This window comes from Balaenoptera ricei, chromosome 4, assembly GCF_028023285.1.
Source record: "Balaenoptera ricei isolate mBalRic1 chromosome 4, mBalRic1.hap2, whole genome shotgun sequence".
NCBI lineage: Eukaryota > Metazoa > Chordata > Mammalia > Artiodactyla > Balaenopteridae > Balaenoptera > Balaenoptera ricei.
In genome coordinates, this window is record NC_082642.1 from 160,896,032 (window position 1) to 160,917,925 (window position 21,894).

Here is a 21,894-nt window from a genome sequence, read left to right on the forward strand (position 1 = left end):
TATTTTGTGAGGTGTGAATGCTTCAGTGTCCTGTACGGTCTGGTGGGAGCAGCTGCGTCCAGCGTCCACCAACCGTCTGTGGTCAGCTTCCCGACACAGCTGCAGAGCAGCGTCAACAAAGACCTGGAAATATGCACCATCTGGCCCTTGACTGAGAAAGGTTGCCAGCTCCTGACCTAAACTGGTCTGCATTAAGAGCTGTGAAAATGTGCATCTTAGACTCGATGAAATGTGGTCTCTATTCAGGAGAAGATGCGCTGATAAATCCCGTGGATTAACATGAAAACAAAAGAAATACCAGGAAAGCATGTGTGAATACTCATAACTCCCAGGCAGGGAAGCCTTCTAGAAAGGACACCAAAGGCCTGGGGTCCAGCGGCCTCACGCACGTGGCTCGGAGATCTCGGCCGCGATTCAGAACCTGTGGTTGTGTCACCCTCTGGGGAACAGGAGACCTCATGGCAAAGGCCCCGGTGCAGCCAGGCTGAGGTGCTCGGCCATCGTGCCATCCCAGCTGGTGGTGGTTCTGCCCTAGCGTTGGGCTTTCTGTAGGAGCGGGGGTCCCGCATCTTCTCTGTGCCTGCTGCCCTGACCTCCCCCCGGCCGGTGCCGTCTACCTCGTGCCCCGAGGGGACACCACCTCCAAGGATACCACACACTGCTGACCTGTTCTCTGCACTGGGACCCGAGAGATGTGTTTGTGCTGTGTCCTGGCACCTAGTGTGGGGCTGGGACCACGGAGGGAGCGGGGAGCCCGCGAGAGGGTGATGAGCGTTCATGGTGAAGAGGGAGGGAGGGAGGGAGTGATGCCACCCTCTGTGGTGTCCCCTGCTGTGGTGTCACCCGCTGTGGTGTCACCCCTGGAATCGGCCTCAGACGTGCCGGGCTCTGAGCTGGCTGCAGCTTGAGTCGGGGTCTCCCTGCGCCCTGGGCCTCCTGCCTTGGGACCCCTGGTGACCTTCCCCTCTGTGTTCAGGGCCTGATCTCAGATCTGAGGCTGCGTGAGGACCCCCAGGTGAGCCCCCTGCATTGCCTGGATGAGGACGAGGAGGACGATGACGACCGGGTGAGAGGCCGCTGCCCGGGCTCAGGCAGGGGGCTCCCTCCCCTCCCCCACCTTGTGGGACGAGGGACTCAAGGCCGGGAGTGGGGTGGCCTTGCCTGGAAACCCAAAGTAATGGGACCAGGAAGGTCTCTTTTGAAAGATGCCACTTTGGGTCGATGTTACCTGGGATTACGTTTCTATCTACCTGTAACCTGAGAAAGAACCTCCCTTGCCTAGAACTTTCCACATAGGAACACAGAACCTAAAGGTTAAAAATCACCCCTAGAATAGCCAGTTGGCGATAGAGTCACTAGTAGTCGCCAGAGCAAAAAATGTGTGTGTGTGAGAGTGTGTGTGCGTGTGCAGTAGTGTGTGTGTGCGTGTGCACACTGTCCCGTGGGACCTAAGGCAGAAGGCACACCACCTCTGGTGTGTGAAGGACAGACAGGCAGGAGACCTGTGTCCCCAGGGCAAACCCAGGTCTCAGCCGTGTGCAGGGAGCAGGGCAGGCGAGAGGGGGCACGACCTTCACGCTGAGTCCGAGCCCAAGGGTCCCTGGGCGGGGCCTCCCCTCTCAGCCGTGGGAGAGGATGACCCCTCGAGAGGAAGGAATGCGTTCGTGCGGGTCTGTGTGTCCGGCCAGTCGCTGAGCTCGTTTCCCGCGGGCATTTCTTTCTAAGTGGTCTGATGGACACGTGCCCTGTCGAGGACCACCCTGAGCCCCCCACCCAGCCCGCCCTCTCCCCCCACCCCGAGCTCCCGGGGGGCTGGGGGGCTTCGGTCACCGGCTTGTTTCCTGTTAACCCTGCAGGCGTCAGGAGACCTGGGCAGCGGGCTGGCGGAGACCTGGGAGCATATCGGGGAGGAGTTGGTGAGTGCTGGGGCCCTCAGGGTGGGGTGTCGGGGACACGTGTGCACACGCATGTGCGAATTCTAAGGGCTCCCTGGGTCGCCAAGACCAATTCCCGCCGGAGACGGGGGACCGGGACTCTGGCTGAGTGGGCGGCGCGCCTTCCGGCTGAGCCTCCTCTGGTGGGGGGAGTGTTCTCTCCAAGCCGGTGTCTGGTCCAGACCTCGTGCGATTGTCTGAGTGACCTTGGCATCTGTTTGCGTCTCCCGTCAGCTTGTGGGGCCGTAAGGGACTAAGGGGCCAAGCTTGCTCCGTAGCCCACACGGCCCAAAGCCACACACAGGGCCGGGGGTGTCTCGGGAGTGACAGGGACATCGCCGTCTCCTGTTTGGACGAATCGCGTTGACCCCCCACCCCATCCCCAGCACTGCCTCCACCTAGGGCTTGGGCGTTGAGGGGCCGTGATGGGGCAGAGTGCTGAGCTGCCCTGGGGTGGACGGTTGGCGGCCCCCCGCACGCCAGGGACACCGGGGCTCCCTGCACTGGCCAGAGCAGCTCTCTGGGAGCCGCGCTGGCTCTGGCGCCCGGCCGCCCCCTGGAGGGTGTCAGAGGGTGGTGCCCACGACAGCCCTGCCGGGGGTCATGTGGCCCGTCCACTCCTCAGCCATCTCCACCCAGGGGCCCGGGGCACAAACTGCGGAGACGGCGGTGTCCCCGCTGTACCGGTGCCAAGGCGTGACGTGCTGCAGCCACGGGGCCTCTCTTAACAGACTGGAGGCGGGGGGGCAGTCAGAGATGGAAAGAGTCACCCGGCCTGCAGTGCGCTAACTAGGAGGCCGTCCCTGCCAGCTCCTGCTTCAGAAAATCTGGCCGAGGCCGCAGTGAGGGAGGGAGGAGGGGCCGTGCGGAAGCCTCTGTGCGGGGCCCAGCCTGGTCCAGGGCACCCTCGGCCCCTCAGCGCCCCCTGCACGCTCTCCGTGCCTCCGCCCTCCCCCGCCCACAAGGTCTGGGGTGTCAGCGGCTGACCAGCTCCGGGTCCCTGGGGACCTTCCCCACATTGGAGGGTTGTGGCTGTAGCGGGGAGGCCTGGTGTCCAGCGCCGGGTGCCGCTTGCCCACCGGGCGGTGGGGGAGCCCTTGGACGGGCCTCAGAGGCATGCCGTCCCGGGCACCTGGACCAGCACCGTCTCCCGAGCACTGTAGCCAGCGAGCTCATGCCAAGTGTGGACGGCTGGTCATGGGAAGCGTCTTCACTGTGCCTGTGCCCACGTCCTCGCAGCTCCGTGTGCCTCTGGGGACAGGGAAGTGGGCTTATAGAGCAGGGCCACCTCGTCCCCTCGAGTGGGGTGGTGGGTGGAATCGCCGGGCCATGGGTGCCGGGTCATGACCCTCGCCAAGGACACGTGGCGGCCACCCCTCCCCTCGTGCAGAGAAAGCAGAGGCTCCCCCCCTGTGCGGGCGTCCACCATGGTGATGGCTACGTGCCCGTCACCGTCCAGACCACGGGCAGGACCTGGGGCTCCCTGAGTCTCTGAGGGGCCGTCCTGGGCCCTGCAGGGGGAGGGGGAGGCCCGGCGCTCAGCCATCCCTCCAGGTGTGGGGGGTTGGGGGACTTGCCGACTTGCAGGGCGAGGAGACCCCCATCCCCTGAGCTGTTCAGAAGAAAATGGCTCTGGAGGGGCCTAGAGCTCCTTCCTGTCTGTGACGGAGTCTCTGGTGGCTCCTTCTTAACTTCCCTGAAGGCCGTAAACATCTCATTTTACAACCAAACGCATATAAACCTGACAGCTTTGCCAGCGCTCATGGGCCACACGCCTCGCTGAATAACAGAGCTGCTTCCCACTCTCACCCCAGGGCGCACCCCTGGGACCCCGGCTCCCCGAGGCTCCTCCAGTCACTTCTCCACCCTTGGCTGGAGTGGGCAACCAGGAAGATTTCAGAACTGAGGAGATTGAGGAGGAGACCACGGTGTCTTCGTTAGGAGGTAAAGCTTTGCTGGGATGGTGTGTTTGTCAGTGGCGTGTGCGTGTGCATGCAGTGTGTGCGCCCAGCGCGTGTCTGTGTCTGTGTGGCAGAGGAGGGGCTCCCGTCCCTCACGCGCGCGCCCCGAGGGGGAAGGCCCATGCCTGCCCCCCCCCCTCGCTGCCCCGGCTGCGGGTCCTCCGCGGCTCCTTGGACGTGGTCTCTCCTGTTTTGTTTCTCACTTTCTGCTGCTCCTGAGGGATTTGTGGGACCGTCCCAAGGGTGCTGCTACTTCCCAGCCTGGGGACAGCGGGGTCACCAGGAGGATGTGAGAGCTGGTTTTCAGGGAAGAGGTGCAAAGGTGCCTCTGCTCAGGCCCTCTGCGAAGTAGGGCAGCATTTGGGGGCTCAGGGACTCCCCCCACGCCCAGCCCAGAGGGTGCACAGGCTCGGACGCCCGGGCCACGCTGGGAAGCGGACCGTGTCTTCGTGCACAGCTGCCCATCGCCGCGTGCAGGTGCCCACAAAGGTTGCTGCTTGCCGCAGGGCCCACGTCTCCCTTCAGTTGCTATTCCTGTATCTTCTTTAATAAAGATATGTTCCAGTCTTATGCCCGTTTTTTAACGGGCCGTTTGTTTTCCTGGTATCGACTTCTGAGAGTTTTTATCTTCTGTACACGACTCCTTCGTCAGATATCCTCTCAGTCTGCGGCTTATCTTTGCATTTTGTTAACGGTGACTTAGAAGAGCACAGGGTTTTAACTTGGATGAAATGAGGTTATCGGTTTGTTCCTTATGGGTCTCAGTGTTGGTGTCGCGTCTGAGAAGCCGGCCCAGTCTCGGGTTTTCACTCGGGCCTGTGATCCCCAGGACGTGGGTCTCGTATGTGCTTCCGGCACGTTTGTTGGAAGGAGTGTGCTTCGCCTCTGCGTTGCCCTGGGCCTCGGCTGAGAACAGCTGTGCGTATGTGCCAGTCTGTCTGGACTCTGCTCCATTCCGGACCCCGTCTCACCGTCTTCACGGCTCTTCCACACGGTCCTGATGGCTTGACTTCACGATAAGCCTGGGCTCGGGTGGTGTGCGGCCTCCAGCTTTGCTCTTCCTTTACGAAGCCGCTTTGGTGTTCTGTGTGCTTCGCCGTCTCGTGTGAATTTTCGATCCGTATGTCAGTTTCTCCGAGGAAGGCTGCCGGGGTTTTGACGCTGCAGGTCAGCGTGGGGACCGGCCTGGGCGTCCAGCTCATGTTGAGTCTTCCGACCCCGGACTCAGGATCTGTCTCCTGTGGCTTATTTAGGCCTTTGCTTTCTCTGAGTGTCATTTTTGCAGTTTTAAATGTTTCTGAGGCAGGAATTTTAATTTTGCCTTAAATCATGCTAATGCGGGAAGAGGCCTGGGAGGTGTCCTCCCAGGCCAGCGTGGGGCAGGATGGGGTGCCCTCTGGTGGCTGACTTGTGACTTGGCGGGTCTGCGGGGGTGGGATGGGGCTGGTTGAGGCGACAGTGCCCCCAGCAGGCGCCGGCCGGCTCGCGTACTGAGCAGGGCGAGCCCAGGGGCGGCTGCAGGTGGGCATGGGGGGTTGTGGCCCCAAATTCTTCTGGAAACGGGCACGGACGTCCCCCAGAGCTGTGCGACCCTGGAAACCTAGGTCCTGTCCAGCGCCCAAGCTCAGCGCCCGGCACCATCAGAGTGAGGTCAGGACCTCGCAAGGGCACGGACCCCTCAGGAAGTGGGATGTTGCCAAGCAGCTTGAATCCCGTTTTGTAATTGACTCAGTGGTGCTGACACTGTTGGAAAGCTTTGGGGGAACAGTCTCAAAGTCCACCCCCAAATTCCTGTCCATCACAAAGGGGAGGCGCCATCTTGCACCCAGTGGAGGGAAAACCCACAGACGGGGGAGGAGGGACGCGCAGGATGATGTGTTGGGGCCAGGCATCCATGCCGCAGGCACTCTTCTCTGGGCCATTTTGTTGCTTTCCCAGCTCCGTGGGAACCATCCTTAGCTTGGGCTGAGGCTGGCTTTGGCCGGATTTGGCGGGTGGGCAGACCCTCCACGGGTCCTGGAACCGATGGTAATGGAACCATCACCATCCCCCAAAAGGAAGCCAAAGGGACGCGGTTGGGCGCGAGGGGAGACTTGGGTTAGGTCACTGCACAGAACAGCGCTGCACTTCCCACACGTGAGCCGGATTCTCGGAGGCCCTCGCTCCCAGGCGACGCCTGGCACTCAGGAGAGAAGGGTCTTGGGGTCGTGAGGATGCCGCAGACCCTCAGACGGTTCATCGGGAGGAGAAATGGGAGTGTGCGGGGACGGAGCTGGAGCCCGGGCTCGGGGCCCGGCCAGGACTGAGCGCCAGGCAGGGGGCAGCCTGGGGACGGTCTGACGGCCACCTCTGCCTCCTACAGCTCAGACCCTCCCCAGCTTGAGCACAGTCACCACGTGGGCCGGGAGCGAGTGGAGCCCTGGGCGCGGCCTGAAAGAGGTGAGGTCACCACGGGGACCCCAGAGCAGTGGGAGCCCCTGCTCTGCTCACTGGGGACCCTGACAGAGCTCTGGGGCTCCCGGCCGTCCTCTGTGCCCCCCGTCCCCGTGGGCGCCAGCGGCACTGGGTGTCCACGGCTGGGGCCGCTCCCCAGCCTGAGCACCAGGGCGGGTGTAGGGGACGCCGGGCAGGCAGCCCCCTGTTGGTGCTGGCACCACCATGCCGGCCCCGTGTGCGTCCACAAGCACGTCCCCTTGCCTGCCCCCTGCGCCTGTCTTGTCTGCGCCCCCCCGCTGTGTGATCCCGGGCCTGGCCCAGGACGCAGGCGAGCGTGTGTGCTCCCTCCCCAGCCTGTACCCTCTCCTCTTCGTCCCCAGGGAGGCCTGAAGGGCCAGAAAGGAGAACCAGGCGCTCAGGGCCCCCCTGGCCCCGTCGGTCCCCAGGGTCCCGTAGGCCCGGCCGTGCAGAGCCCCGATGCACAGCCCGTTCCCGGGCCGCAGGGACCCCCGGGGCCCCCAGGGAAGGATGGCGCCCCCGGAAGGGACGGCGAGCCCGTGAGTACTGTCTCCGCTTCGTCCAGCCGGGGGTGGGGGCTTGGCCAGAGGGGAGAGGGCAGCAGGGTCCTGGGGCTCCAGACGGCCGCTTCCTTCCCTGGGTGCAGCGGGAGGGTGGCCGGGGGGCAGGCAGAGCCAGCCCAGGGCCGCGGGCGGGGACGCGGCCGCAGTGCCCTGGACGGAAAGTTCTCCAGCCCCGTGCAGAGAGCCACCCTCTCGTGGGAGCAGAGGGGCTGGGGGCACAGGGGTCCGTTTCCATGTTCAGCTCGGGGTGGGGTCAGGTGCGATTTTCTGTCACTAATGGTTTCTCTCCCGCTTTCCAGGGTGATCCTGGCGAAGATGGGAAACCTGTAAGTTGCCTCTTCTTTCAGAACCTGTGTCATCTGTGATGTTTGCCTGAGTCCCCGGGCTCCCCCGCTCCCCCACCCAGTGACTGTTTTTAAGCTCGACAAACTGAAGAGATTTCAAAGTGAAGCCATTTTCAAAATGCAACTTTGTTAAGAAAGTATAAGTCTAACGATTGATAGAGAAATATAAAGTTATGCGTGTGTATTGAGACGTTTAGGCTACCAGGAAACAAAGAAAAGGAAAGAAGTAAAAGGTAAAGCTTCCAGATTCTTAGAGGTGAGAGAGAAACAGCCTGAAGTTGGGGGTGGGCGGTGGAGCGGGGACACAGCACGTAGAGAAGAAGAGACGCTCGCGGGAGAAACCACAGGCTTGTCAGCCGTCACGGTGGATAAGACAGCTTCTCTCTCAAGACAGTTTGGATTTTTAAAAATCAACAAATGCTATTGGTTGATAATAACAGAATAAAATGACACAAGAAGGTTCAAATAAAGATTTAGGAAACGACAGACCCACAAATGGTGACGGGAAGGCAGGGAGGGGGGCTCGCAGGACTGAGCGGAGACACAGCAGACGCCCGGGGGGACGTCAGCAAGGACGCGGGGACGTGTCACGTGGACTCAGCCTGTCCTTCATCGGCCTCTTTGCGCTTGAGGACAAAGCATGGCTCAGTCGTTGCGGGGATCCTCTGCAGAGCGGGGTGCGTGTGTGCACGTGTGGAATCCAGGGTCCGGTGACTGGATCAGCCAGCTCCTGGTCGGGGTGCGCTGGGGCCTCGAGTCGGACGCGCCCTGCCTGCGGACGCGCAAACACAGAGAGGGCCGTTTCGGCCGCGCGGCCTCCACCCACTCAGCCAGGCAGCACCCACGGAGGCACTCCTGTCCTCAGTGCCCCTGCAGCACACGCGGGCACGCACACACGCGACGGGCAGGGTGCCACCCTCCGGCCTGGTGTCCCCGGGACGCCGAGGTCACCTCTGCGGGCCGCTGCTCCCTGGTGGCGGCCTCGCATCTCCGAGGTTGGCGGTGCACCCCTGCGACCCCCATGACGGCCCCATCTGATCCATAGGCACAGAGCCGCGCGTCGGTGGTGGCTTGGCTGGTGATGGGCACAGGGCCTTCTCCTGACCGAACCTCCTGGCTTCTGTCTTCCAGGGGGACACCGGGCCACAGGGCTTCCCAGGAACCCCGGGAGACGTGGGCCCCAAGGGCGAGAAGGTGAGAGGTAACCGGCCGGGCGTGGGGCGGGCGCAACCCGAGGTGGGGCTGTGAACCCTGGTGTGACAGGGGTCTTCTGTTCCCAGGGGGATCCTGGGGTCGGGCCGAGGGGACCCCCAGGACCCCAAGGGCCTCCGGGGCCACCCGGACCCTCCTTCAGACGTGACAGGCTGGTGAGTCCTCCGTCTCCCACCCCGGTCCCAGCAAAGGGGCCTCTGGTCGTGCTCGGCTTCTGATGCCGCACTGCTCGGGTCCGGAACCGGCCTCCCCGGGGCGTGTGCAGTCCCCGGGCACTTGGTTCCTGCCCTGCCTCGGATGTTTTCATTCGGGGGTCGGGGGGCTCGAGGTCACTGTGACAGTCCTGCACGGTTAGCACCAAGGGCCGGTGCTTGGCGGGGAGCTCGGGGCAGGGCTGCGGCCTCGCCGGCTGACCGCAGGTGGGCCGTCGGGGCTTCCGGTGACTCGGCCTCTCCCCTCAGACCTTCATCGACATGGAGGGGTCCGGGTTTGGTGGCGACCTGGAGAGCCTCCGCGTGAGTGACCCTTGGCCGGGGTGGCCGCTGCCCTGACGACCCCAAGCACCAGCGGAGCCCGCTGGGCGGCGACGAGGCCTGGCGGGGTGGGGGGGGGCAGTGGGCGTCCTTCGGCCAGTGCCGCATGCAGTGACGGTTCTGTTTTCCGTGTCCAGGGCCCTCGAGGCGTCCCCGGCCCCCCTGGGCCCCCTGGCGTCCCAGGCCTGCCCGGAGAGCCAGGCCGCTTCGGGATGAACAGCTCAGACGTCCCCGGACCCGCAGGCCTTCCCGGAGTGCCTGGGCGGGATGGGCCCCCCGGGCTTCCTGGGCCCCCAGTAAGGCCCGCCTCCCCTCACCTGCCCGTGTCCGCATCCGGGTGGGGGGGACAGGGAGCGTGGGGCCTTCCCCCGTCCGGGTGAAAGCCCCCCTCACCACCTCCGTCCTCCCCACCCCTCAGATCCTTTCGGGGGGGCACCCGTCTTTGGGCCCCCCGGGGTGGGAGGGACCTGGGTGGGCAGCCCCGTGGTTCTGGCTGCTGAGTCGCCGGTGCCCACGTGACAGCTGCTCGCCTCCCTGCCCTTGCAGAGGCCGTCTCGGGGGTGACTCGGGCGGGGTTGGCCCTGATGCCCGGAGGATGGGAGGCCGAGAGGGGCCCACGTTTGGCCCTGCGGGCCCCCCTCCGGGCACTGGGGACACCGCACCGTGGCCTGGCAGGTGCCTGGAGGTGTCGCTGTTGAGATTGGGTCCCAGGAGCCAGGGGTGTGCACCTGGTTTTCACCCAGCAACGTGCTCGGGACACAGAGCCCGTGGGCCATGCGGTTTCCTGCTGAAGGCGTGATGACCCTTTACTGAGTGTCCACGGCCGGTCACCAGCCCCAACCTCTGCACACGAGGCCACCCCCTCCCCGCGGGGCTGGCGGCCCTTCTCATCCTCCCTAGTTTGATTGGCGACTCAAATTAAACTAAAAAGGGGGAAGAAAGAAATAAAAACCCGAACAGAGCTGTCCGACGCCCTTGACCGTGCACGTGGGCGGGTCTCCCGTGAGCCGTGGGACTCTGGGCCGTGTCCCGGGAGTGTGTCGGGTGCCGGATGCGGAGATGGTCGCTAACCCAAATCATTCTCCATCTGGCCTCACACTCTGCTCTTCTCTCCCCAGGGACCCCCAGGTCCTCCAGGGAAAGATGGGCAACCAGGACAGACCGGCCAGAAAGGCAGCCTTGTAAGTCACTCCCCCCGGCGTCCAGGGTGGGCCTGACCTAGCGCCACGGCGTGTGGGTATTTGGGTGGTGCGGCCCCGGGTCAACAGAGGAGAAATGCCACAGGGCAGGGCGGTGACGGCTTTAATCCAACAGGGAGCCGCCGTCTGGGGAACCCTGGGCTTCCCACGCTGGCTCAGAACTCGCTGCTGGGGCTCCTGTAAAATTCCAGGACTTCACTACATAATGCTGTTTCTCCACGATGACAATTGGCCTAGTGGTTTTGAAGAATATCGACGCTTTACTTGATTTGGACATTTTATTTCTAGTTTCCATTTTGGTTGCATTGATAATGGAGAAACTTTCAAGGCTGGACAAACCTGTAACCGGGGCCCGAGGTTCCCGTGTGGCTTTTCGGGGATGGACCACGGGAGATGCCCACACAGTCATCTGGAGATAACACTTCCCTGTGATCTCTCAGCGAGAACCTGGCTGTTCGGGGCTTAGCAGAGGAGGCCAGTTTTAAGGGAACCCGCTGCTCCAAGCTTGCTGCTTTGCGGCCGTTGAGCTAGAAGGACTCTCCTCCTGGTTCCGGGGACGGCGGGGGGCAAGGGTTGCCGCTCAGCAGCGAGGTCAGCCCTGCCCCCTCCACGGCTGAGCCTCCCAGGAGCCTCCATCCCCACCTGAAACAGGGGTGACGGCGGGAACAGCCAGGGGTGCACCAGGGCCAAGAGGAGACACTTGGAGTTTTAGAGATAGTTGGTACAAGGGGAAGACTTGACCTCATGGGCTGGGATAAAGCAAGTGAGACTCTGTCCCTCTCTCTTGCTGCCTGCGCCCTGGTCCGATTGTGTAGTAACTGCTCTCTCCTCCCGCAGGGCGAGGCAGGCGCCCCAGGACCCAAGGTACAGACAAAGCCCCAGTGCCGCCGCTCTTCCTGGACGGAATGGGCCCGCCAGCCGAGGGGGTGGGGGTGAGGGCATGGAGGCCGAGAGATCGAGCCCCCGGGCACTGATCGTGGGGTCCGGCCAGGAACCGCCCTGGCAGGAGGCACCACGTTTGTCCTGCAAGACCGTTTCCACCCGAGTTCTGGTTTGGGGACGAAACGAGAGCAGATGTGCTCGGAAGCAGGCAGCCCTGGGGTCCCGGGGGCTGCAGCGGGGGAGTGGGCTGCTGGCGGTCGGGGTGCTCCTGGGGCCCCAGTGTGGTCCGAGTGGGTCCCTAGCACCGTCACACAGGCCTGGTCCTGGGGAGGCCACCCCAGCCCCTCCATGAGCCAAACCGGCAGCCTTCCCAGGAGAGAGGGCCCGTCACTGGGGAGGCCGCCGAGGGGGTGCAGCTCCAGACTCGTCCGCCGGGAAAACAGAGAGAAGGGGGAGAAGGGGGAGGGGAGAAGGGGGAGGGTGACATGGGAGAGAAGGGGGAGGACGACAGTGGGACTGGAGGGGCCTGGAGGGAGGGACGAGGGTCAGAGTAGAGACTCAGGTGTGTAAACACGTGCACACACACAACCCGTGCGTGCACACACGGGCACGGGCTTCAGGGATAAACGGGGAAAGCTGGTGTGATTTACAGTGAGGGAAAAGGCTACAGCTGGGGGTGAAATTCAGCACAGGTGAGGCCAGACTCCACTTGTAGTTGGAGATCCTGGACACCAGAGCTAGATGCTCAGCTACCAAGGCCACTCAGACCTGAGAGAGGGCTCTCGAGCATCTTGACTGAGATGCCTGGGCCGGCCCCAGTCACAGACGCTCTCATGGTTCCCTCATCCCTGTGGCAATGGGGCCCTGGGCCCCCTGCCCCGCTTCCTCCAGCGGAGTCCTCCCCCCTCTTGGAAGGAGTGTCTCGGGCCCCCGCCTGGGGGTCTTGCTCGGTGGTTTCGTGTTAAGTGGATAAAGTCGGGCGAGGCCAGGAGGAAGAGGTGCTGTGGGGTTAGCGTAGCTCCTGGCTGGTGGTTCACCCCCTGGCTCTTCAGATGTAAAATGCTCGCGAGAAAACACAGGTGCACCGGCAGTGCAGTGGCGCCTGGGGTTTAGGGACACCCCGAGGGCCGAGGTGATGACCTTCTCTCCCACCTGCGCAGGGAAGCAAGGGAGACCCCGGCCCCATCGGCACGCCTGGGGAGCACGGCCTGGCAGGACGCCCCGGACCAGCAGGACCCGCAGGACCACCAGGGCCCCCGGGCCCCCCCGGGCCCCCAGGCCCCGGGCTCGCTGCGGGGTTTGTGAGTACCCACTGCCCCTGGCCCCCAGAAAGCGCGGCTCTGCTTCCCCAGGCGCCCTCGGGCACCCACACTGACCGGCGCAGCCCGGCAGCAGCCAGACAGGTGCCACCCCTGCCTGGGCTCCTCCTGGCTGGTGACGGGAGTCCCCACATGTGAACGCTGAATGGGGGGCGTTGGCAGCCCCGCGTGTCTGCCTTGCTGTCCCCGTGACCCACCCAGCAGGGGCCCTGCAACCAGGGAACCCCACCCTCAGAATCCACCCGCTCGGGCGTCTGGGTCCCTGCCCAGCCTGGGGCAGGTCTCTTCCTGTGAGAAGACACACAGACCCTGGCGTCCCTGTGTGTTCTCCTCCAGGACGACATGGAAGGCTCCGGGGGCCCCTTCTGGTCGACAGCCCGAGGCGCCAGTGGGCCGCAGGTACTGCCCCAGAGCTGGGCTTGGTCGGCTTGGGGGCGGGGCTGCCTGGGGGGGTCCGGGGGAGCGTCCCTGGGACTGGCCTCCAGGGGGACCAGGAGCAGCCCTGCAGAGCCAGCGAGCCATCTGCCTCCGGGACACTGTCTACCTCACGGCCGCCGGGGAGAGAGTCCAGTCTCCAGTGTGGGGAATGCCGCTGGTGGTCAAGCTGAATGAGCACGGGGCAGGATGGGCCCCAAAGACAGGTCTTCCTGGGAAATACTAGCCCAGTTCTCTTTATGGCTCTAACTTTGGGGAAGTTACACAGTTTTGACTTGAGCAGAACTTTAGTTAAAGAAAAATGGGGACACTTTTCCTATGAAAAATGGATGGATTCCTATGAAATCCCACCTTGTTGTGCCATTGACATGTGCACTGGTCAGGGTTAGGTCCAGCTGGAGCTCCTGGCGTCCAGAGGTAACCGAGCTCACACCGGACGGACACACGAGGGGCCGTCCCCGGGGCGGGATGCCTGGGACGGGCCGAGAGAGGGTTCCCTCCCCCAGGAGCCGCGGGGCCGACACAGACCCCACTGGGGGTCCCTAGGGGACCTCGAACCGTGTCCAGCTGGGCCCCTGGAGTCTCAGCCCAGCGAGAGGGTGGTGGGACGGGCCGAGAGAGGGTTCCCTCCCCCAGGAGCCGCGGGGCCGACACAGACCCCACTGGGGGTCCCTAGGGGACCTCGAACCGTGTCCAGCTGGGCCCCTGGAGTCTCAGCCCAGCGAGAGGGTGGTGGGACGGGCCGAGAGAGGGTTCCCTCCCCCAGGAGCCGCGGGGCCGACACAGACCCCACTGGGGGTCCTTAGGGGACCTCGACCAGTGTCCAGCTGGGCCCCTGGAGTCTCAGCCCAGCGAGACGGTGGTGGGATGGGCCTCCTGTCCTGAGCACCACTGCTGAGGATTTTCACTCGGGCAGAAGCTGACTCTGGTGAAATAGAGCGGTTTTGCCCCTTTGAGTTAGCGCCTTTCCCTTTCTGCGTTAGAAAGGCTTAGTTGGGGGCAGTAGCAGTCAGCTGCCTGGGCATCAGGTGAGATCTGAGCCAAGGTGGCAGGGCGAGGTCGCAGGGCAGGGTCCCCTCCTCCAGGTCCAAGGACACAGCTCCAGTGCCGCTTGACCCCTGGAGGGGTCTGTGGGCTGTTCCGTGGCCTCAGGGTGATGGAGACCCTCGGGTGGGGTTAAACCCTCCTCCTCCCTGGGGAGGCCAAAAGGCGGCATCCCATCCGTGCAAATGCGTTTGTCTCTAGTTAATAAAGTGCAGGTTTCTCTGCGTTGGGGTGACTTGCTCATGCCCTCCCCGCGGCCGGTTTGTGTGCCATCTGTAGGACACCAGGTGGTGCCGAGGACAGGCCACGTCTGGTGGGGTTTCGGGCTGTGCGGGCCCCTGTTGACACGAACGCCCTTTTTTCCGTGTTTTATAAGAGGGGCTAGTGTTCTTGCGGGGAAAGGCTGTCCCCCGAGGGGCGGAAGCAGCACCGACCCGGCCCGCTTCCTTCTCTGCCCCCCCAGGGACCGCCTGGCCCGCCTGGAGTCAAGGTCAGTGAGAGATTTGTTAGCCGGGGGGGGCGCCCGCCGCTCACCCCCTCCCGCCAGGAGCTACTGCTCAGTGGCCCCGAGTTCCTCGTGGGAAATTCGCAAATACGGAAAAGCCTAACGGGGAGACGGTCCCCAGAGCTCGGTTCAGGGGGTGGCGCCGTCCCATCTTTCTAACCCCGTGAGTCGAGATCTCTGGCTCCACACGTGCCAGGTGTGTGCTGACTTGGGGAGAGCGAGGGGCTCAGGGAAGGAGCCCCCAGCCCGGGGGACAGTGGCTGGCGCCCGGCAGGACCTGGGTGCTTCTCTCGCCGCCGCTGGCCCCGCCTCGCTGCTTGGCCCTGCCCCCTCCCCGCCCCTGGGGGACAGCAGCTCCCACCCCTGGGGGGGGGGCAGTGGCGAGGGCAGGAGCAGCCCCACCCTGCTCCTCGGGCACCCGTGCGTCCCGGGGGTGCAGGGACCCCCGCGCGCCAGCTGTGCCGCCCAGCCCCTTAGAGCGTCTGCTTTGATTTGCAAACCTTTGAGACAGTTGGAAAGATGGCTTTTTTAGAAGGACGTCCTTCTTAGCTTTCTTGAACTGTTCAAGGTGAAGTCACCTGAGTGCTCCTGCTTCTGCGGGAAACGGTGGCCTGGCCTCCAGAACAGTCCAGGCCGTGTGCGCTCAGCGCATGGGTGGGCACAGGGTCTGGGGCCCTCAGCTCTGAGCTGCGGGGTGTGGCGTGGGGACCACCTGGTTACCTGAGGAGGGGTGGGCGCTGCCTGGGGGCTGGGCCAGCGCTCGCAGCTCCACAGAACCCTTTGTCCACTTTAGGGGGATCCTGGAGTCATGGGGCCACCAGGGACCAAGGTAAGAACAGTACCTCGGGTTCAGGAACTCCACAGTCGCTAGCAGCCCTGGTCTGGGGTGCAGGGCGGGGTCCCCAGGCTGAGACCAGGAGCTTGGCTGGTCCTCATCGCCTGGGGCCTCAGTAAACAGGGGTGAGTCCATGCCAGGCCCGGCGTCCTTCTCCCACTGTCCCCCTGTCCCCCCCGGGTCCCCCCGGGTTTTCGCATAGGACAGCTTTCCTCCCATGCAGCTCCGCAGCGGAGTCCTCTGACCCCTGCCCCCTCCTCTGCCCCACGGCGCTCCCCAGGAGGCCGAGCGGGTTGGATCTCCCTCAACCTGGTCGACAGACCAGGTTGAATCGGGTGTGAGCTGCTGGCCGGCTCCGGGGCACCGTGGCCCCCAGGTGCCGCGGCTGACGCACGTGCTCTCCTCATGTCCACTGCAGGGAGAGGTCGGAGCAGACGGGGCTCCTGGGGCCCCCGGCCTTCCGGGCAGGGAGGGTGCAGCCGGACTCCAGGTGAGTGGCCACCGGGGGCTGCTGCGGCTGACTCCCCCAAAGTAGCCACGCCTGGGTGAGAGCTGGCGCCCGGTGTGTATCTCAGGGTCCCCACAGGGCCCGGAGACCCCAGCTCCGTGGGACGTGAGTCGGCGGTCCAGGCTGCCTTAGGGGGCTTCCTGCGTGGCTGACCCCCCCCACCCCCCAGGCCCCATGTGGTCAGTGCAGGGAAACTCCGCATCTTCACTCAGGGCCAGTCCCAGCGGCTTGGGGTCTCCAGGAAGCGGGGCTCGTGTGCTGTTTATGATGAACGATTTCCTTCCTGTCTCCACAGGGACCAAAAGGAGAAAAAGGGCCCCAGGGAGAAAAAGTGAGTTTGCAGGGGTTGGCGGGTGTCTGTGGACGGGTGGCAGGTGCACGGCAGGGCCGGGGGTGCTGCCCTCTGCCCCGGGCCCGCCCATGTGGCGCAGACACTTGGGCGGGATCCGGGCTCAGAGCCTGCCCTGCCTGGGGTGGGGGCTTGTGGGCCACTGTGCTCAGCCCTCAGGCGTCTCCTCACACCCCGTGGGCACCGGAAGCCCCTCGAAGTCCGGGCTGGGCTGCAGTTCAACCCCCAGGGGAAACTCTCTTCCAGGGCGACCCAGGGAAGGACGGAGTGGGGCAGCCAGGCCTCCCGGGACCCCCCGGACCCCCAGGGCCTGTCGTCTACGTGTCGGAGCAGGACGTAAGAACCGTGCATGGGTGGACACATGCTCTGCCCAGGGCCCCCAGCCCTCCCCCCATAGGGTGACCTCCAGAGACCCCGGGGTTCCAGTCTGTTGGTTCCATGGGGCTTCTTGGCGTCGAAGCTGGCCCTTCCAGAGCTGCCCTTTGGTCGTGCTGTTTGCCCGCGTGTCACCCGCTCCAGCTGTGACAGGCCCCCTCCGGCCCCCATGCACAGCACCCAGGGGGGTGGGGGGCAGTGTCCCCCTGGTCCCAGGGTCCCGGGCCGGTTCTGTGGCGCGGGAGCGGACTCCCGGGGGCGCTTCATTTCTCGTCTCGGGACCTTGAGGCCAAAGCCAGGAAGATGCCTTTCACGTTGACCTCCTGGTGTTCTTGGTGGGGCTTGTGTGGGTAATGTCACGGGAGTTGAGTGTTCATGGTAAACGTGGTCCTTTTCCTTCCTCCTCCGGGACACTGGCTCTGCTGACTCACGGACAGAGGGCACTGGCGAGCGTGCCGGGCCCCGAGGTACGTGCGGCCCCGGGACGGGCTGGGTGCCGTGCACCTCCCCGCGGCAGGTCCTGACCGTCGCTGTCTCTCTCTCCACAGGGCCGGGCGGGGCTCGCAGGCCTCCCCGTGAGTACCTCCCCAGCGGGCGCGGGGCCTCTGCTTCGCAGGCAGGGGGCCGGGTGGGCCCCCGTGAGGCCGAGGAACCGGAGCCGGAGACCCCATCCGGACAGGGGTGTCGGGCGGGCGTCTACGGCGGGGTGGGGGGTCACGGCCCTGAGGCAGGGGCCTTCTGGGCAGCGCTCTGTGTCTTCTGCAGGGACCAGCCGGGCCGAAGGGAGACCTGGGCTCCAGAGGCCAGCAGGGCCTCCCGGGACCCAAGGTGAGGGGCCGTCCAGGGTCACCGGGTGACCGCTCGGGGGAGGGGGGCCATGCCCGGGAACCTGGGGCGGACTCCCCTCTGGTCTTTTCCCTGGACCTGCAGAGGCCCTGCTCACGGCTCTGTGTCCTGGGCTGTCGCGTCGGTGCCGAGGGGGGTTCACTGCAGGCCTGGGGGGGTGCAAGGCCTGCTCTTGCCCGAGCCGGCCTCCCTTACCCGCCCCCCTGTTCCAGGGCGAGAAGGGTGAGCCGGGCATGGTCTTCAGCCCTGACGGCAGAGCGCTGACCTCCGCCCAGAAAGGAGCCAAGGTGAGGGGACGTCTGGGCCCAGCTTGCACACTCTGTCCTGCCTGGCCGGGGCAGCGGGGCTTGGGGGCCGTGGAGACGGCACAGAGGGGTTTGTCCTCCTGAGAGGGGCCAGCTCCTGCCCGTGCGTGGGAGCCTCTGCTGATCGGGCTCTGGAAGCTTCCGCAGCCTGGGCCCCTCGCCCGTCCGTCTGTTCGTCTCCCACCACCCTGGTGGGAGGGTCCTCGGGGCCCCTCGGAGCCTGCACCTCAAATCAGCCTCAGCCTGGCTGGCCCCTCATTCTCCTCTGCCCGTCAGCGGAGCCCACACTGCAGAGGGGCCGGGGGCTCTTGGGGGCCCCGGCCTGGGCCTCGCCTGTGGGAGCTGCACCCCTGTGGTGCCCGACTGGCCCTCTGGGGGCACTGCCGCTGGGGGCAGGGATCCTGGCCTGCCTTCCTCAGGAGGGGGCCAAGCATGGCTGGGCTTGGGAATGGGCTCCACGGGGGCCTGTGCCCTGGGTCCCCTGCCCCCCAGCAGGGGACCCCCAGCCCTGGGGAGAGCTGGGTCTGGATCAGGAGGCTTTTGGGGACAGGCCCGCAGGGGGTCCCCAAAGGCCCCCAGGATTGTCGGGGGATAGACCGAGGGACCGCGGGGCAGAGAGAACTCTGCCGGCCCCACCGGGTGTGTCACAGCTGAGGTCGGGGCCCACAGATCCCTCTAGCCCGGGCGCTGCGGGGCCGACCCCTGGGTCTCAGGGCCCCCAGGGTGGGCCCAGGGACACAAACCCCAGTCCAGAGCTTTCTCCCTGTTGCTGTTTCCTTCTCTTCCTGGGTGTTGTCAGTGCCTCGGGCGCCGCCAGGGGCATCCAGATGGACACAGGGACCCCTCGGCGGCTGCCCACTGCGGGGTGTGACCTACGGCCACCTAACAGTGCCTTCTGGTTTTCTGTTCAGGGTGAGCCTGGCTTCCGAGGACCCCCGGTGAGTAGACCCAGGCTTCCCCACAGCGCACATGCGCGTGCCGCGGAGGGCACCGTTGCCTGCCTGGCCGCTGGGCGGGCCTGGCAGCTGAGCTTCTATCCCAGCTGCGCCTCTAAGTGCGGGGGCAGGTGTCGGGAGGGAGACCGCGGGGCGGGGGGCCGGTCACGGCTCACCTAAAACCTGGCTCCCCCCACAGGGTCCCTATGGGCGGCCTGGGCACAAGGGAGAGATTGGCTTCCCTGGACGGCCGGTGAGTGTCCGGGTCTCGTGCCGGGTGTGGACAGCAGCCCAGGCCCACGGGGACAATGGGCCCGGAGGGGAGTGGGCTGCAGTCTCTCTGCTGTCCTCCTCCTGGGGACCCCCCGCCAGAGCGTGACTCTCTCCAGCCCCGCTCGCGGGCAGCTTGGGCCGCAGAGGGACGGGCACCCCGAGGAGGCCCTGGGTGGGGACAGGCTGCTGGGCCAGCCCTCACAGCTGCCACCCACTGTGCTCTGCCCCAGGGGCGCCCCGGGATGAACGGACTGAAAGGGGAGAAGGGGGAGCCGGGAGATGCCAGCGTGGGATTCAGCGCGAGGGTGAGTGTCTTGCGGGGCGGGCGGGGGTAGGAGGCCTGGCCGCAGCGGCTCGGGTCCCAGAGCTCACCTGCGGGAGGCTTCTGAGCAGCCTCGTGGCCCTCGGACACGCAGACCCCCATGCACACAAACACACGTGTGCGCGCACACACGCACACACACGCGCCAAGGCCACCGGACAGTGCCCCGGCGTGGTTTTCTCAGAAGGGCCTGTAGGCCGCGTGGGCTCTGGGGTGGGCGCCTCTGGCCCGTGGGGCTCTCGCTCCGACCGCCTTCACGCTGCAGTTGCTTCCGCCTCGTGAGCCGAGGGTTCGGTAAAGTCCCCAGGTGAGGCCCTGTCGTCACCTCTACCTGAAACGGTGCCATCGAGATGCAGGACTCACCTCTGACCCCGCTGGGCACCCAGTGGGCCCGCCGGCTGCACCCAGTGCCTTTTCTCCTGGACCCCGTCCCACCTGGCCTGGCCGCGCGACGCGGGGTCCCGAGGGCAGTGGCTCAGGCTGCGGCTCTTCTGGTTTTTCCGTCACTGCGTTGTCTTCATTCGGGCTCGCTCCTCCTTGCAGTGGTTTCATGAAAACTCAGAACACGAGGCGGCGTCTTGCAGAGTTCTGAGATGGAGGTGGACCGGGCCACTTCCGTCGAGGAGGACGGGGGGCTCTTGAACTCCCCCCGCGGTTCTGAGTTGTAGAGGCGGAGCGCCCGCCGCTGTGCGCGCGCCCCGGTCAGGGCGTCCAGCGCGTCCGGCTTCCTCGTGGGCCTGAGCTTGCGCCTCTGTTCCGCTGCCAGCCTCTCTCCTTGGCCGCAGGGTCGGGGCGAAGGGGCCCAGGGGCCCGAGAGCAGGTGGCCGTGAGGTCCCGGGACCCTGTCCCCAGGCACTGTCATCACTCAGGCCAGCCCTTTGGTGAGCGAGCCGCTATTTTCAGAACGGCTCTTCTGACACTGCCTGAATCGGCCGTTTGTCCCTTTTCCTGCGAGCGGGTGAACGGACGGAGCCGACCTTCACCCAGCTGGCAGTTAGTAACAACACGAGCCGTGTCCGAGGTCGTGTCCGGCCCAGACGCCACCCGCACGTCTCCCGTGGGAGGATTTGAGCAGGACTCCGGTCTGGGAACGGGAAGGGGGCAGCTCTGTCCTCAGGGAACCCACGACCACAGAGTAAACTGGACGCATTGTCCATCTGATGTTTTCTGACTTCACCGTGATTCTCAGAACTGCTCCTGCCCACATCTGCTGTTCTGGACAGTGTCGCTGGCCAGTGTTGACTGACCAGGCTTTCTCTTCCCCCACGCAGGGTCCGCCCGGCCCACCTGGGCCCCCAGGGCCCCCGGGCCTTCCCGGGACTCCTGTCTATGACAGCAACGTAAGTCCCTGCGACACCTGCTGTTCCCACTGCGTCCCCACACTCTTCCCTGCACTGGCTTCCTTTCCCCTCCGCTGACCCGGGGAGGGCTGAACCCCAGGCAGGGCAGCCGGAGCCACGACCTCTGAGACCCTGGCTGGGGGGGGGCTTCTGGGAAGGGCGTGGTGGTGGGACCCAGGCCCACCTGCCTTGTAGGCCGCACCTGGTGGGCCGCTGGTTAGAAGACAAGCCCCCAGGGGAAGTGAGGTTGGGGGAGGGCTCTCTGGATCTGGGCTTCTGAGCACGAGCCCTGGGGTCCTGGGGGGTGAACACCCCCTACCTCACAAGGCTCAGTGACATGAAGTGATCACCTGGGGCAGTCATGTCGTGACTGGGGCTCCCGACTCCAAATCCTGTGTCGTCTCCCTCCCCCTCCCTGCTTCTCTGTCTTGGGGGGCAGGGGTGCTTGGGGGTGTGGCCTCGCAGACCCTTGGGCAGGTGGTGGCCTCAGTTTCCAGAGCGTCTCTCAACGGCCATCTTTGGCCTGTTCTTCGCAGGCGTTTGTGGAGTCTGGCCGCCCTGGACCCCCGGGATTGCCAGGTGAGGGTCCTGGGGCCTCGGGGAGGGCAGGTCACCCCTCCAGCCACAGCGCAGAGCAGGGGTGGGCGGCCCTCACGGGGTGCTGGACGATCCAGGCCCCCCAGTCCCGGGTGATCACGGCCCCCTTTGCCGGGCTGCTGGGTCCTCCCAGCACGGCCTGCCAGGCGGCCCGGCCGTGGGTGGGAGTGGGCACCGAGCGGCCACCCGCTGGCCGCCCACTGTCCAGCTCCAGCTCTTCGTCCAAGCCTGCTGCTTGTTCGAGCCCCTCCCTGCAGGAGTGGCGTGGCCTCTGGGAGCAGAGGCTGCAGCCCCTGGGGCGCGACCACCGGGCACTTCGGCCAGTCACGAGCTCTTACTCTGACTGTCCCTGGGTTCACACGCTGCCCCCTCCCTGGTCCAGGCCTGCAGCGCACACAGTGCCCACCAGGGTTGGGCCATGCGTGGGCAGGAGGGCCTGTCCCAGGCGCCTCTGTCACATGTTTAGTAACAGGCACTGGGGTCTCTGTCCCTCCAGGGAACCAGGGGCCTTCTGGACCGAAAGGTGACAAAGGAGAAGTGGGCCCACCCGGGCCACCAGGTGAGAGTTCTCTGGGGGCCTTGGGCTGTGTGTGGTCACCCGCCCACCCGGCTCCCGGAGGAAGGAAGCCCTCGGGGCTCAGGGGGCTCTGAAGGGACGCCTGGCTGGCCCCGCGGCCTCGGGGCAGGGCTGGGGGCTAAAAGGACAGGGGCCTGAGGTGGTGGCCAGGCAGGATGTCCCAGCCCCCCCACTCGCTGAGGAGCAGGGCTGGGCCCCAGTGTGCACCTCCCAGGGGAGACCCGGCACCCCCAGCGCATCGCGGGGG

General features: G+C 65.4%; 1 protein-coding gene across 6 annotated transcripts in view; it reads left to right on the forward strand.

Annotated features, from left to right (window-relative positions):
• The window catches only part of COL18A1 (collagen type XVIII alpha 1 chain), a 92,650-nt gene that overhangs the window by 61,430 nt on the left and 9,326 nt on the right, over positions 1-21,894 (forward strand). For 5 of the 6 annotated variants that reach the window (XM_059921725.1, XM_059921726.1, XM_059921721.1 and 2 more), the window contains 29 exons: positions 977-1,066; positions 1,857-1,916; positions 3,749-3,878; positions 6,258-6,334; positions 6,712-6,888; positions 7,212-7,238; positions 8,388-8,450; positions 8,537-8,623; positions 8,930-8,983; positions 9,139-9,297; positions 10,120-10,182; positions 11,038-11,064; positions 12,243-12,383; positions 12,738-12,800; positions 14,344-14,370; positions 15,179-15,214; positions 15,639-15,710; positions 16,024-16,059; positions 16,324-16,413; positions 16,890-16,919; positions 17,001-17,027; positions 17,218-17,280; positions 17,511-17,585; positions 18,515-18,541; positions 18,738-18,791; positions 19,042-19,116; positions 20,405-20,473; positions 21,010-21,052; positions 21,567-21,629. In XM_059921725.1, coding sequence (XP_059777708.1) covers positions 977-1,066; positions 1,857-1,916; positions 3,749-3,878; positions 6,258-6,334; positions 6,712-6,888; positions 7,212-7,238; positions 8,388-8,450; positions 8,537-8,623; positions 8,930-8,983; positions 9,139-9,297; positions 10,120-10,182; positions 11,038-11,064; positions 12,243-12,383; positions 12,738-12,800; positions 14,344-14,370; positions 15,179-15,214; positions 15,639-15,710; positions 16,024-16,059; positions 16,324-16,413; positions 16,890-16,919; positions 17,001-17,027; positions 17,218-17,280; positions 17,511-17,585; positions 18,515-18,541; positions 18,738-18,791; positions 19,042-19,116; positions 20,405-20,473; positions 21,010-21,052; positions 21,567-21,629 — 2,005 coding nt within the window. The remainder of the gene's footprint in view (positions 1-976; positions 1,067-1,856; positions 1,917-3,748; positions 3,879-6,257; positions 6,335-6,711; positions 6,889-7,211; positions 7,239-8,387; positions 8,451-8,536; positions 8,624-8,929; positions 8,984-9,138; positions 9,298-10,119; positions 10,183-11,037; positions 11,065-12,242; positions 12,384-12,737; positions 12,801-14,343; positions 14,371-15,178; positions 15,215-15,638; positions 15,711-16,023; positions 16,060-16,323; positions 16,414-16,889; positions 16,920-17,000; positions 17,028-17,217; positions 17,281-17,510; positions 17,586-18,514; positions 18,542-18,737; positions 18,792-19,041; positions 19,117-20,404; positions 20,474-21,009; positions 21,053-21,566; positions 21,630-21,894) is intronic. The other variant, XM_059921724.1, reaches the window with a different exon arrangement.